Source organism: Equus przewalskii, chromosome 4, assembly GCF_037783145.1.
Source record: "Equus przewalskii isolate Varuska chromosome 4, EquPr2, whole genome shotgun sequence".
NCBI lineage: Eukaryota > Metazoa > Chordata > Mammalia > Perissodactyla > Equidae > Equus > Equus przewalskii.
In genome coordinates, this window is record NC_091834.1 from 60,076,355 (window position 1) to 60,089,495 (window position 13,141).

Here is a 13,141-nt window from a genome sequence, read left to right on the forward strand (position 1 = left end):
ACACACAAGTCACAGGTGAGGTACACAGAAAAAATAAGTGAACATGTAATAAATAAGTGAACATTCTAAATTCCTTCCAGAGTAAAATAACATGGACCAGTGAACATAATTCTGCCCCCCATAGCGCTTTTCTTACCAGAAATTTCCATTAAAAGTTTTATTTAAAAAACCTGAAGGTCAAAATTAAGATTTCAAAATCATGTATAATGATACAAAATTTGAAATAAACATGTATTAAAAGGAGAGGAAAAGGGAAATAATTGTCTAAAGTTGTCACTTGAACTTATCTCTGTTTCTGCCCTTTTCCACTACGAGATTCTTTTTTCAATTTCAAAATGTTTTGTGGACACAAACATGACAATAATTCTGCTTTTAGATTATACTGAAAAAAGCTACTATTGGTTCAGTAATATTTAAAAAATAGTTTTGTGCTTTTTCCATTAAAAAGTTGCCTTCCTGACACCTCCACTTGTATTAATATTGTCTAATTGTAATTACTGTAATAATTGTAAGTGTTGTCTATTGCATTAATATTGTCTAATATTGTCTGACATGAACTTCATGTGCTCAACATGAAGCTCCAGTCCCTAAGCCTTCCTTGCAGCCTCCCTTTCGATTAACATTAACTCTGTTCTAACTACTTAGGTCAAAAACCTTGGTGTTATTCTTTCTCTCTCTCTCTCACACCCCACAAAAGGCCACCAGTGAATCTGGTCAACTCTACCTATTCTATCACAATCTGTCCATAATCTAGTGTCTTCTCGCACCCCTACTTGGTCACCTTGCACCAGGTCACCATCATCTCTTGCCTGAATTATGACAGTAGCCCCCTGCTTTGTCCTTACCCTCATCCAGTCTATTTTCAAGACAGTGGTCTGTTAAAACATAAATCAGATCATGCCATTCCTCTGCTCAAACCCTCTAATGACTTGCCATCTCCCTCAGAGGGAAAGCAAAGTGCGTTTTTTGAGGCGTAAGGGTTGACATGGTCTGGTCGCTTCACTGACATTACCCCCTACTATCCTCTCACTCATTCTTCTGCAGCCCCACTCGGACCATAGTCACAGCTGTGATCCGTACCGTTCCTTCCACCAGTGCCTTTGCATTAGCTGTTCTCACCAGCTGGAAAGGCTCTTCCCCTGCATATCCATATAGTTAACTCCCTCACTTCCTTAAGTGAGGTCTTCCCTGGCCACTCTACCTAAAATTTTAATACCCCTTTTTTGACGTTTTATATTTCCCTTCTCTCCTTTTTCATCTGAATCTTAATCACTCTCCAACAAACTTTTACTTATTTATCTTGTTTATTGTTATTCTCCCACCCACACTAGAACAGAAAATCCACGAACACAGGGATATCTGTCTGTTGTGTTTATCAGAATATGCCTGATGCTATTTATTTGTTAGTGCTCAATAAACAGCTGCTAAATGAATGAATCTTGAATTAACCTACATGTGTTTGAAAAACAGCAATGCATATGTGTTCAAAACAGACTAGAGGCATTGTGTGGGTACATATGAGACTGCAGACCCTTCACAATACTTCTAAGGCTCTCTAGGGGTCTGTAAATCAAAGACTGGGACCCCCGGCCCCAGGAGCTCTCACTTATTCCACACCACAATCATATGCTGGAGATATCATTATTCCCATTTCAATATGAGGACGTGGAGGCTCAGAGAGGTTAAGTGGTAGAGTTGGAATTAAATCTGGTCTAACCTACTCCAAAACCTAAACTCCTTCCAAGTCATGATAAAAGGATGTAATTTACATAATTTAGACAGATCTCCTCACTGATACAGCCTTCTTGTACAATAATAATTATTCAGGCAAAGTATTGAATCAAAGCAATTTATCTGTTCACACTCATGAGCACATTTTAGCTTCTTTGTGTTACTATAAATATGTGTTTATGCATCTGAAATCTGGTTTGTTGCATAACCGCGCTACATTCTTTTGTTAGGGGCAATAAGTGAATATTTATCAAAAAAAATTTCTGTAAGACGACCCAAAAAAGCAAATCCCCTTAAGTAATCATTTAACTGGTAAAGACGTGCTGTATAGTCTTCATTCAATGATGGTTTATTGGACAACTCTTCTGTCAAAGGCATTATGGTAGATACTTGAGAGACACGAAGAATAAACCACAAAGCTTCTATTTGTAAATTTCATAATTTCTTTTGAAAATACATTATGGAAAACTTGACTCAAATGAGGTAAGGCAAAGTTTACCATTTCATGGATTATTATTCCCACAATGTGTACACTGCCCAGCACATAGTAGGCACATAAAAACATATTTGATAAATGAGTGACTTATCTGACATTACTTCTAAACATTTTTTTCTCTGTTGGAAATTAGTACAAATGCTAAAAAGTGTATCTTTCAGTGATGTTATCACTCAAATTGTCTTGTTATAAGATCTGGCAATAAAACACCTCTCTTGACTCTTTCTGATACGGAAGGGATGCACTTTGTGACCATCACGTGTATCTGGGATATATCCAGGCAGAAAATTTAGAAAGAACAGCCACTCAATTTCTGAGCATCTACTAACAATGGGCTATTTCACCTACTTTAATTTGGGTCAATTTAAGGTTAACACTATCTTCCTATCTTTTAAAAATGATGAAAATAAGGGTCTGTGCATTTCAAACATGTGCCTAGCTAGAATTCTATCCAGGCTTGGCTGCCTCCACACCTCCCATTTCTCATATCAAATCACATTTCAGTCAATAGTCCTGGAACAGACTATGGGTCTCTGGTCCCCCAAGCCGGGGCCCAACCTTAGGTTTCTCCACTACATATTTGCTAAGCTGACCACTTTGGGAAAACAAGCCAGTGAGATGGGTAGTTCTGTAACCACATCCAAAACAGATTCCTCACTGTCCAGTCCACATCTGCTAACCTAACAATGATGCTGTTGACCTCATCGTTTGCTTTCTAATGACTATCATATACTTCCTTGCCCTGTGTCAGTGTGACAAATCCTTCACTGCCGTTTTCATTAATCATTCCACTGGTTGAATGACTCAGACTGTCACACAGTAGACAATTATAGGATTATTTTATGGAAAACAGACACTGAGACATTATGATGAAATTTCAATTATTTTCGCTCTCTTTGTTGAGACATATTTCTTTTTTTTTTTCCCTCAAGATCAGGCTTGTTTATTCTTCCTGCATCATCTATTTCTCAATCTAACAATTCTCTGATCAGCACAAGCACTTTAAAAGATAACCAGACAATAAGTCAAGTGTGTTTTATTTTACCCAGTTTCCCCTTTTCTGGATGTGTTTTAAATAGAATAGAACCCCATATCTCGGGGGGGAGAATTTAGGTGTGGTTGCCTGATGGATCAGAAATGGACTACATGGCGCCTTAGGACTTATCCTTGTGATCCTATAATTTTATGAACTCTTGCTTCTTTTGTTCTGAGTTCTGCCTGTAACAACGACGAAAGCAACAACCACCACAACTATCAGCCCTGTGGTTTCTCTGATCTCTTGCTGGTGTTCACCAATGTGGGCAGCAGCTGGCCAGTGAAGCTCCCAAAGTCTGTGAATTAACACCAACCTTCTACCATCGGATCAGACCCTGGCCTCACAAAAGCTCGGAACAGCATCAAAGCGATTATAAAAGGAAAGAGGAAAAGCGCGGCCAGGAACTATGGGAACACATATTATTTAGAATTCAGCAGTGACCTTCAACTGAGGAACTCAGCCAGATAAACATATTTAACCCAACACAAAAATTCAAACTAGGGTAACGATCAACACATCAGGACCTTAGTCAGCCCTTATTATTCCTTTCTAATATTTAAAGAAGGTCTGAGCTTGCAATTTCTAGCACTGTTCTTGTATGGCTCATTTTTCTCATGGTGACCATATTCTGGGCTCAGCTCTGACAAGAAGGGCCAGAGATATTAGGATGCATTTGTATATGCCTGTATGTGCTGGAGCTTAACGAAGCAATAAACCTCCAGCTCTCCTCTTACATCATAAGGATCTCAGAATTCGGCTCTCAATCTTTTATTTCCCAGATGAGAGAAACGGGTCTCGACATCTCAGCTGAATAGTGGTTTTGAATCTTGGTCTGCAACCTTTCTGGGTTCTTAAATGATATTTGGAACAGCCTGATGGAAATCACGTTAGGAGCATATTGTACTTGTAAAAATAGCCTAGAGAGAATGTAATGCTTGGTTAATTATCCAGATGTGTAAAAGCACAATGAAATTGGACTTAAACTTGTAATTGTGTATTCCATCTGAATCTCTCCCTTCTTACATGTTTCAACAACATTCACAGCAGACTTACTGTACCCCTGTCACACGGTTACTTTTAAGGGAGGAAAAAAGATTTCATGTCTAAAATTAAGCTTCAATCAGCTCTTCCAGAAGAAAAGAAATCGTGTCAGAGAATAATACTATAATGGAAACAGTGTCCTCTTACAGAAATTTCCCATATGTTAGCAGTTACTATTGTTTAAGGTACTCTCAGTCATCTACATTTCCTACTCAAGTTTAGTAGGGGAAAAAAAAAAGGAAGAAAGATGCAGTTATATTCATTCTCTGCCTTGCTTCTAGGTTTACATTTTATGGTAAAATGTGCAGAACCTGATAATGATAATATCAGATAGTGATAATAACCTGATAGTGATAATGAGCAATGGCCTTTGAAATGAGATACACCCCAACCTGGGCACAAAATGTCACTATCCACAGGCCCTGGTTCCTAACCTCTGCCTGACAAGTGGAAAAGGGGGAGTCATCAACCTCAGCAACGGTATGTAGGGGAGGGTCAGGGTCATTCTGTGCCCTGTTCCCTGCTCCGCCCCCACTCCCCTGGCCACTCCAGCTGGAGTTAATGTCTCTTTGAAGAATTCACTCTGGGGCTGTGAGAACTCCTCCATGTCCCCAGAGGGAACCGTGGTGGGTTGTCCTTCTGGAGAGAGTCAAAACAGTGCTGTGTCCTCTAACTGTCCCCAAGCACAGACGATGGTGGAGCCACCCCCATTTATGGGGACAATCAGAGGGAATAAGGGGATATGCCTTGAAGAGAGTTTTTTAGACACACTGAAAACCACAAAAATCAGTGAAAAGCCTAAGTTTAATGGAGTAACACAGGATACAGCCACCAAGAGGACAGGATTAAGCTAGGGCGACCCTGACTTCATCCAGCCTCTGGGTAGAATCTCACTTCACTTGGCACCATTATTCTCTCTGAGGAGAGAAGAGGTGTCGCCTTAAAACGGCCAGTTCAGAAAATGAATGAATGAGGAAAGCTTGAACTTCATTGTTGTGGTAATCTCTACAACCTCCTAGACATTTCTAGACCATGCGTCATCTGATTTCAAGACCACACTGCTGCAATTAAAATAAAAATGGCTTCTAACGAGAATATGACTTTATCTAAACATCTATTTCTCTTGAATATGAGCTTTAAACAAAAGCAGAATCTACAGGAATAGACATATGAGGAAAAACATTTTGATCTGCAGCCAACTTCCAGTCACATAAATTTATGCAAAAGTATGTTCTGCCTCCAAATGATATATTCTTGTTTCATATGGAGAAGATGCTTCTTAAAAAAAAAACAACTCCATCAGTGACAAGCACAGGTGAAAAAGATGCACCCTCCTCCCCCAACTCTTTGACCTCAGCGCCAATTTTGGAGAAACCCAGCTTGAAGCCAGGTGACTCAACCAGATGAATAAACCCTTTTGTTTAAAGAGACTACAGTTAATTTGACTTTTAAATAAAGACTATGAACATACTGGGCCACAGTCAATAAACTGAGTCCTTCCTTTGCTCACTGTAGATAGAATTCAGAAGGTTGAAGCTACATAATAGATTTAACCTAGCATTTCCTGTCCCCACACTAGACGTCTCCTCTCATTAGGTACTATTTGTGTCGCCATGCCCCTTGGTCCAGCACAGTAGTTCACTCAGACAAAGCTTAAAATGACTTCTGATTTACTCACATTCTTTTTCAGGCAACTAAAGAACCAGTAAATATGTGTTGATTTGACTTAGAAAGGCTATCCAAAAGCCTGAGGCCCAATTTGCAAACATTTCCACATGTCCCCATTCAGTTCTTCAGGTTGCAGCTTAAACCTTGATTTTTCTAATATTACACTCATTAAATAGTCACAAATCCATTTCCAATTCTAAAGGAAAATATTGGCAAGTCAGATGGACACAGCTGAAAATAGACATTTGTCAAGTGCTCAAGAGTTAAAGCAGCTCGAATGTTATCTAATAAAATTCAGCAAGTTCCAAGCTTTGAGAAGTAATTGCATTCCAACGACTTCAAGCCTTATATCACTTGAAACTTCCATTGACTCTATAAAACTTCATGATCAAAGCCAAGTCTTTATGCTTAAAACTAAGCCTTGGTCAGAAAGACAGAAACATCCAAGAAGCTAGGGAACTTCTTTTCTGTTTGTATAAAGTTGATAACCCTTAGAGATTCTGCAGAAGATACGGAAGGGATGTTTGACTCCCTTCTACAGCCAGTGGATCTGTTCTGAGGGAAGAGACAGGACTCGGAGACTGTGCGGCTTCAAGGAGGGAGCTCCCAGGCTCCAGAAGCATCTGCACAAGTGGGATTACAATCCTTAGCCAGTTCCTTGACTAGAGTCTTTGGGCTCTGGAGTCCGGCTGCTTAGGTTCCAATCCTGGCTGGGTGACCTTGGTAAGGCATCCTTAACTTCTCTAAGCCTCAGTCACCTCAGCTGTAAAATGGGGATGATGATAGTGCCAGCTTCACAAGGCGGCTGTGAGGATTAAACAGGCAATGCATGAAACAGTGCTCAGCATCATGCCTGTCTTCTGATCCACTCTCAATAAATATTCTCAGATAAGATCTACAACTAGATACTCTTGAAGGTGCCCTTCTAGCTACCAAGTTCAATGATCACAAGCCTGGCCAATAGGATAATGATGGAGGCCTACAGAAAATGAGTATAGGCCTCCTGTTAAAACGGCTCTCCACCCCATGTTAGATGTCATCCCTCTACTTGTATGCCAGTGCTTGAAATTCCCTTTTACAAGTACCTTTCTATGGCTTAGGCTCTGTCCTCTATTCAAATACAAGTATTTTGAGAGTAAATTTAATTTATCAGATCTTTTCTAATGGACAGTGAGCTGATAAGAAATCAGAATGGGGGAGAGAAACAGAACAATCATGATGGGGATGGAGGAAGCATGGAGAAATAGGACCTGAGCACAACATAGCCAAGGAAAGGAAGGCTGAAGGTGAGAGGTAAGTCACTGGATGGCCCTGGAAAATAAGGGAGTAGAAAGGAGGGTCCCCAGGCATGCAGTGCAGGGAGAGAAGGGCCATGAGAGGGAAATGAAAAGAAGCTGGGGAGGAATAGCATCAATATTCTAATTTTATCTAGCAACAGCCTTGCATGAAGCCACTCTATAACATTCATTAAATGCTGTGCTTCGTACCGTATGAAACAAATTAAACAAACACAGCTCTTGCCTACCGGGAGCCTGCTACCCGAACCCAGTGGACCACGATGACTTCAATAAAGGTTGTCAGACTCCGTGATCCCAGCAGGACTTTGCTCACGCAGAGGAAGATAAAGCATCCTCTGAAGCTCACTAATTTTTAAGTAGCTTCAAACGTTTGCCTTTATTTACCCCTCAAATTAACCGTAGTTGCAAAACTGCTCCTCAGGAGAGTAGGCCTCTTCCTGGTGATCAAGAAGAGATGCCCGGTTTTAACCACATGCCCCGCCATTTGGGGAGAGCTCCCATCCATTGCCACAACCAGCCGTAAGCACTCAATCTTTCCCGGGGGTGGACACAAAGCCACGTGCTCAGAGAACAATGGGCAGTCCCCGCCTCCCAGCCCTTCCCTGCCTTCCAGTGAGGGCTGTTTGACTTTAACTTCCAGCTCAGCCCACATACACTTCAGAGGATTCTGAAGTGTGTCTGTACCTCAAGAATAAGAGCAATCTCACTAATAGTTACTGGCTCAGAAAGGATAACACTTATAAAGAAAGTTAATTATGTGAATTAAACGCAGCTTGTTTCTCTTTTTGAAGTAGATTTTTTTCAAGCCTCGAGGAGGGTGATTTACAGACACATTTGTCTCTCTTTAGAGAAAATTAATTCCAGTTGGCGTTCTGGGCAGACATGGAGAGAAGAAGGGAAGGGAGCAAAGCGGGTCTTCCTTCTCTGTGGCGCCGACTGCAGGCCCACGCTGTGCCTGGCGGTGGCCTCGCTGTGGTCCCCGTGGCCACAGCAAGGAGGCTGGGATAGGTCCCAACACATTTTGCTACTATCTAAAACTTCTAACATCAATTTCTAAGCTCTACCATCATCTTTCAGACGATGCAAACCACTTCTTTTAAAAATTTCAAAATAAGAGAGAAGACAACGTCACATCCCAAAAACAAGTGAGCCCAGCTTTTTAAACATCTCAGCCCTGTCTACATGCATTAGGCCATATGCTTTGGATCCGTAATATATTAATCCAGCTTTTCAACATGAATGGTAATAATAGTCATCATATGTTGGGTACTCATCACAGCTAGTCACTCTACTAAATATTTAAGGAGGATTATCTAATTAAATGCTCAAAACAACCCTATGTAGTTGGTACTGTTATGATTTCCAGACTCCCTTACACCAAAGTCAGGGGGCTGAACAGCTGCTCCAGACCCTTTGAGCATCCGGCCACCCTGATTCATAGCACACAAATGTGAAGGAAATTTAGGTCCAGTACATTTGCACCGAAAAGCAGAAAAGCTTTTCAGAGTTCACACATTTTTTTTCCAAGGACAATTCTACAAATTGAGTGACACTATTTGTTCGGCCTCCCTAAGAGTGTGAGACAATTAAGAGTTCAGAATATAAAAGATTTCCTTTTCTTGAAAAATCTATTTCAACTTTTTTTTTTTTTTTGGTGGTGGAGAGAGGGAGGGTGGGTTGGTATGATGTGAAAACTGCAATTGTATACAGACGCTTCAGAGTACCTCTAGGTAACTACAGCTGAACGTCTAGCAAAGCAAAATATCTCTGGAAGTGATCTAATTTAGAAACCAACTCCTTTGACTGTAAGATGAAAAGCAGAGGTCAAAGAACTTGTTTGGAACCATCCAGAGACAAGCAAAGCCAGCCATGAATCTCAGGTCTCCTGATCATTAATTCAGAACTCCTTCTGCTTCTCCATTCTGCCTTCTGACCTCCAAACAGAAGACAAACCAGATGGAATAAAACAGACCGGAGAAACAGAATATTCTAATAATAATAACCCATCAAGGCGTCATTATTTAGTGTCCTCCCTTCCAGAAAGAGATGTGCCCCCAGATTTATGTATCCTGTGTAGTTTATGAAGACAATGCTGCTCGGCCACTGCCTAGGTGCTGCCTCCCCTCGTTCTCATCTTCCTGCATCACTTGGAAGGCACGGGTTTCCTTAAAAGCCCTCATCCTGGCAGCAAAGAATGTAAAAAGAAAATTGTCCTTTCCTACACACATCGGAAATTACATGCATGAAACCACCAGGCAGATATGAAATACACAAGCTAAAACTGTCATCTGGAATTTGGCAGCTTTGCAGAAAGTTCAGCATTATGGTTAAGAACATCGCCACATTATTTGCAAGACAAGGAATTACACGCTCAGCAGATCATTCTTCTGTTGGACGTGGGGACTGGACATTTTCCAGAGTTGCTCCCAAGATGACAGGAGGGTCACTTCCCTCCCGGCCCCAACCTGCCTCTGAAATGGGTTAAAAGGCAAGCAATAGCAGGGAACTATTGCGAGAGATCTTAAGCAATTCTGACTGAATAATTGGCTTAAAATAAGACTTCAGTGTAATATGTTAAGTAATCAGAATGTCCTTTCCAAACAGCTTAGGAAGAGAAGAAAGTAGGCGCAAGAGAAGCAAGATCCTAGTTCCATTAACTTGCCATTTTCTTGGAAAAACTGAGACTGTTTTTGGCTTTGACTCCTGTAGAGTGACATCGGTGGTTTCTGCTTGCTCAGCATCCTTCCAGCCCTCCCTCTGGTATCATCACTCAGATCTTCCTCTGGAGAATGGTCTACTCATCTCTAACTTTCAGGCCTTGTGGTACCGAAGGTGAGGGCCCCACTATGATCTCCCTACTCCCAGGGCATTGGGGTGGACTTCCAGTACCCTTCTGGCCAATCTGTATACTCCATCCCTCTACCCCCAGTTATCAGTTCTAGAACGGGCATGAGATCCAAATGGATCCTGTGAGATTCAGGAATAAGAGTGGAATTACTGGGAAAGAGAAGCTGAGCTGGTAGGCTATACTAGAGCTTTGGAGTGGGGTGGAGGGACAAGGGCACTGGTGAAAACAACTTACCTGAGAAAGAAACCAGTGAACTGAAAGCCAAGTGAATGGAGAGAGAATGAGAGACAAAATCCTGATGACAATGTTTGAGCTCCCAGATCCAGCCATGCCTGATACCAATAATAGATCCCCTGTTTTACCTATGCTGCTTTGAATATGGTTTCGGTCACTTGGAAGCAAAAGTCTTAACTAAATACACTCCTGTTCATCCTTCAAAATCCAGCTTGTCACCTCCTCCGTTTGGCCTTTCCCGAGGATCTCATATTAGGAAATAGCTATTTGCACTCTCCTTGTGCTAGTTGTCTTTAGAGCTACTTCCCTAACTGTACTTTTCATTCTGTATTGAAGTCCAACCTCTCTGCCACAGGTAATGGGGCCCTACATGATCTGCCTGCCACTCCCATCTCAGCTCCTTCTACAGTGGCTCCGTGCTTTTCCTTGAACACACCAAGCCTGTCCCCACCTCAGTCTTAGCATTTGTTGTTCTTTCTTCTGGGAAAGCTCTTCTCCTAGATACTGCAGCCATTGCTCCCCTGCATCACTCAGGGCTCTGCTCAATTGTCTCCTTATTGGAGAGGTTTTCTCCAACAATCTTATCCAAAATAGCACCTCCATCGCTCTTCAACCCTCAGTCTGCTTAATCTTTTTCATGACACTTATCACTGCCTGACTATATAGCACCATATTTATTTCTTTATTTATCATCATCTTCACCTCTAGAATGTATGCAGGGAGGGAATTTTTGTTTTGTTCACAACTGTATTCCTAGCACCTAAGAATTTCTGTGTTCTCAAAATATTGGCTGCTATACATTTTTAAAATAATCTTAAACTTTAAAGGATGAAAAAAAGCAAACCCTAAAATTGAAACCAACATACGCAAGTGAACCTGTATATTAAATTGTAACATAGTCACCCTGGAAAAAAATAGAATTAACTCTTACAAATTTTAAACATAGCACTTTGATTTTAAACCTGTAGTGAAATATAGTCCAAGGATAAAAATAATCATAGGGGCTGGCCCGGTGGCACAGCAGTTAAGTTCGCACGTTGTGCTTCTCTGCGGCCCGGGGTTCACCGGTTCGCATCCCAGGTGCGGACGTGGCATCACTTGGCAAATGCCATGCTGTGGGAGGTGTCCCACATATAAAGTAGAGGAAGATGGGCATGGATATTAGCTCAGGGCCAGTCTTCCTCAGCAAAAAGAGGAGGATTGGCAGTAGTTAGCTCAGGGCTAATCTTCCTCAAAAAAAAAATCATAGCAAAAAATATCGAAAGTGATTTGGAAGTTTCTTGTTGGTAGTGGTGCTTAATGTAGTAATTCTGGAATCATTCTGCTTATATTGTAGGATCGAGCAAAGATGCTCATGTTCCCAACTGATACTGTTAGGAACCCCATTCCTCAATGCAGGAGAATGGACATAAAATTCAGAATGGAGAAAGGAAAAAAGAACCCTGTGATGTTGAATTAGAAGTATGGATATCACTATGAAGTCATTTTGTTTCCTAGCTCTGCTTACAGACACAGTCTAAAAGAAAAGGCATCTCAGTAGCAATGAGCACCCTGAGTGCTCAGGTCTTGGTTTTTAAATACCTTTCCCCATTAAAAGGAACCAGAGTTCCTTGAAGAAATGACTGATTCCAGGGCTAGGGTGGGAAAATACAAGATAATCCAAGAACACATATTTGTGCCAACAAGCAAGGAAATGCTCAAAGATTAATGAGGGTCTGTCAAAAGGACACAGGAGTCAGCTTGCAGGGGCTCCCATTGGCCAAATATGGAACGATATGGGCATCAAAAACAATGAATGCTAACACATCCAACAGAAATGGCAATCCGCAAGTCCACAGCGCTATTTTTTAAAGTAAATAATAGAGAAGAAGAGGAGTGAAAGCCTTTCTCCACAGAAGATACCAGATGCTGTCTCTAGGAATAGAGATCAGAAAAATAAACATTTTACAACCGCCAGTGTAGTAACTGACTCAGACAGGAATCATCAATGGACACTAAAACTACCGAGGGACAGATCTGGGGGGAACAGATATTTACCTGGTCTGAGAATATTTATTAATTTCAAAAGGGAAAAGGCACCTTTCCAATGGTGAGATCTCACAGACAGCACCTCGACCAAGTGATCAAGTTTAGCATCGCCAATAATGGCACAGATATTGTGTGCCTCCTGATGTGACACAATAGAAAGTGCACAGCATCATCTTTGTAGTATTCTCGCCAAAACATTTTACTGAATCTAAGCACTGAGGAAAGAATCAGACAAAGTCAGAAAATGGGACATTCTAAAGGGAACCCAGCCTAGACCCTTGAAAATCATCATCAGGAATGACAACAACAAAAAGGGCATGGGACTGAGACATGACAACCCATTGTGATATGTGAACCTTTACTGAGGTCTGGATTTAAAAAAAAAAGGACATTTTGGGGATAACTGGAGAATACTGAATATTGCCTGAATTAATATTGACATGTGTATGTGTCTGTGTACACACAATGAATAAAGCACAAGTGTCCTAATATATTTCAGTCCTGATGATGTTGGAAGCACACAGGAAAATGTGACTTCAACTCACCTCCCCAGTGGCATAAAAGTCATTCTCTTTATATTCAGGAAACAACTGGAAAAACTGAATTAGTGCACTGCAAAAAGAACAACAATAAAAGTCACACAGAGTCAGAACAGCTTCATGCTGTGCTACCCAATCCACCCCTTTGACAACAGGGTTCACATCTGAGATAGGATACCCTTATGCTTGAAGCTCCAATAGGCATTTTTTTCAGTCTCAAGT

General features: G+C 41.2%; 1 protein-coding gene across 1 annotated transcript in view; it reads right to left on the reverse strand.

Moving 5' to 3' along the window:
• Nucleotides 1-13,141, reverse strand: part of CPVL (carboxypeptidase vitellogenic like) — a 136,748-nt gene that overhangs the window by 72,492 nt on the left and 51,115 nt on the right. Inside the window, exon 7 of the mRNA XM_008518416.2 lies at nt 12,926-12,992. Within this exon, the coding sequence (XP_008516638.2) occupies nt 12,926-12,992 (67 nt within the window). The remainder of the gene's footprint in view (nt 1-12,925; nt 12,993-13,141) is intronic.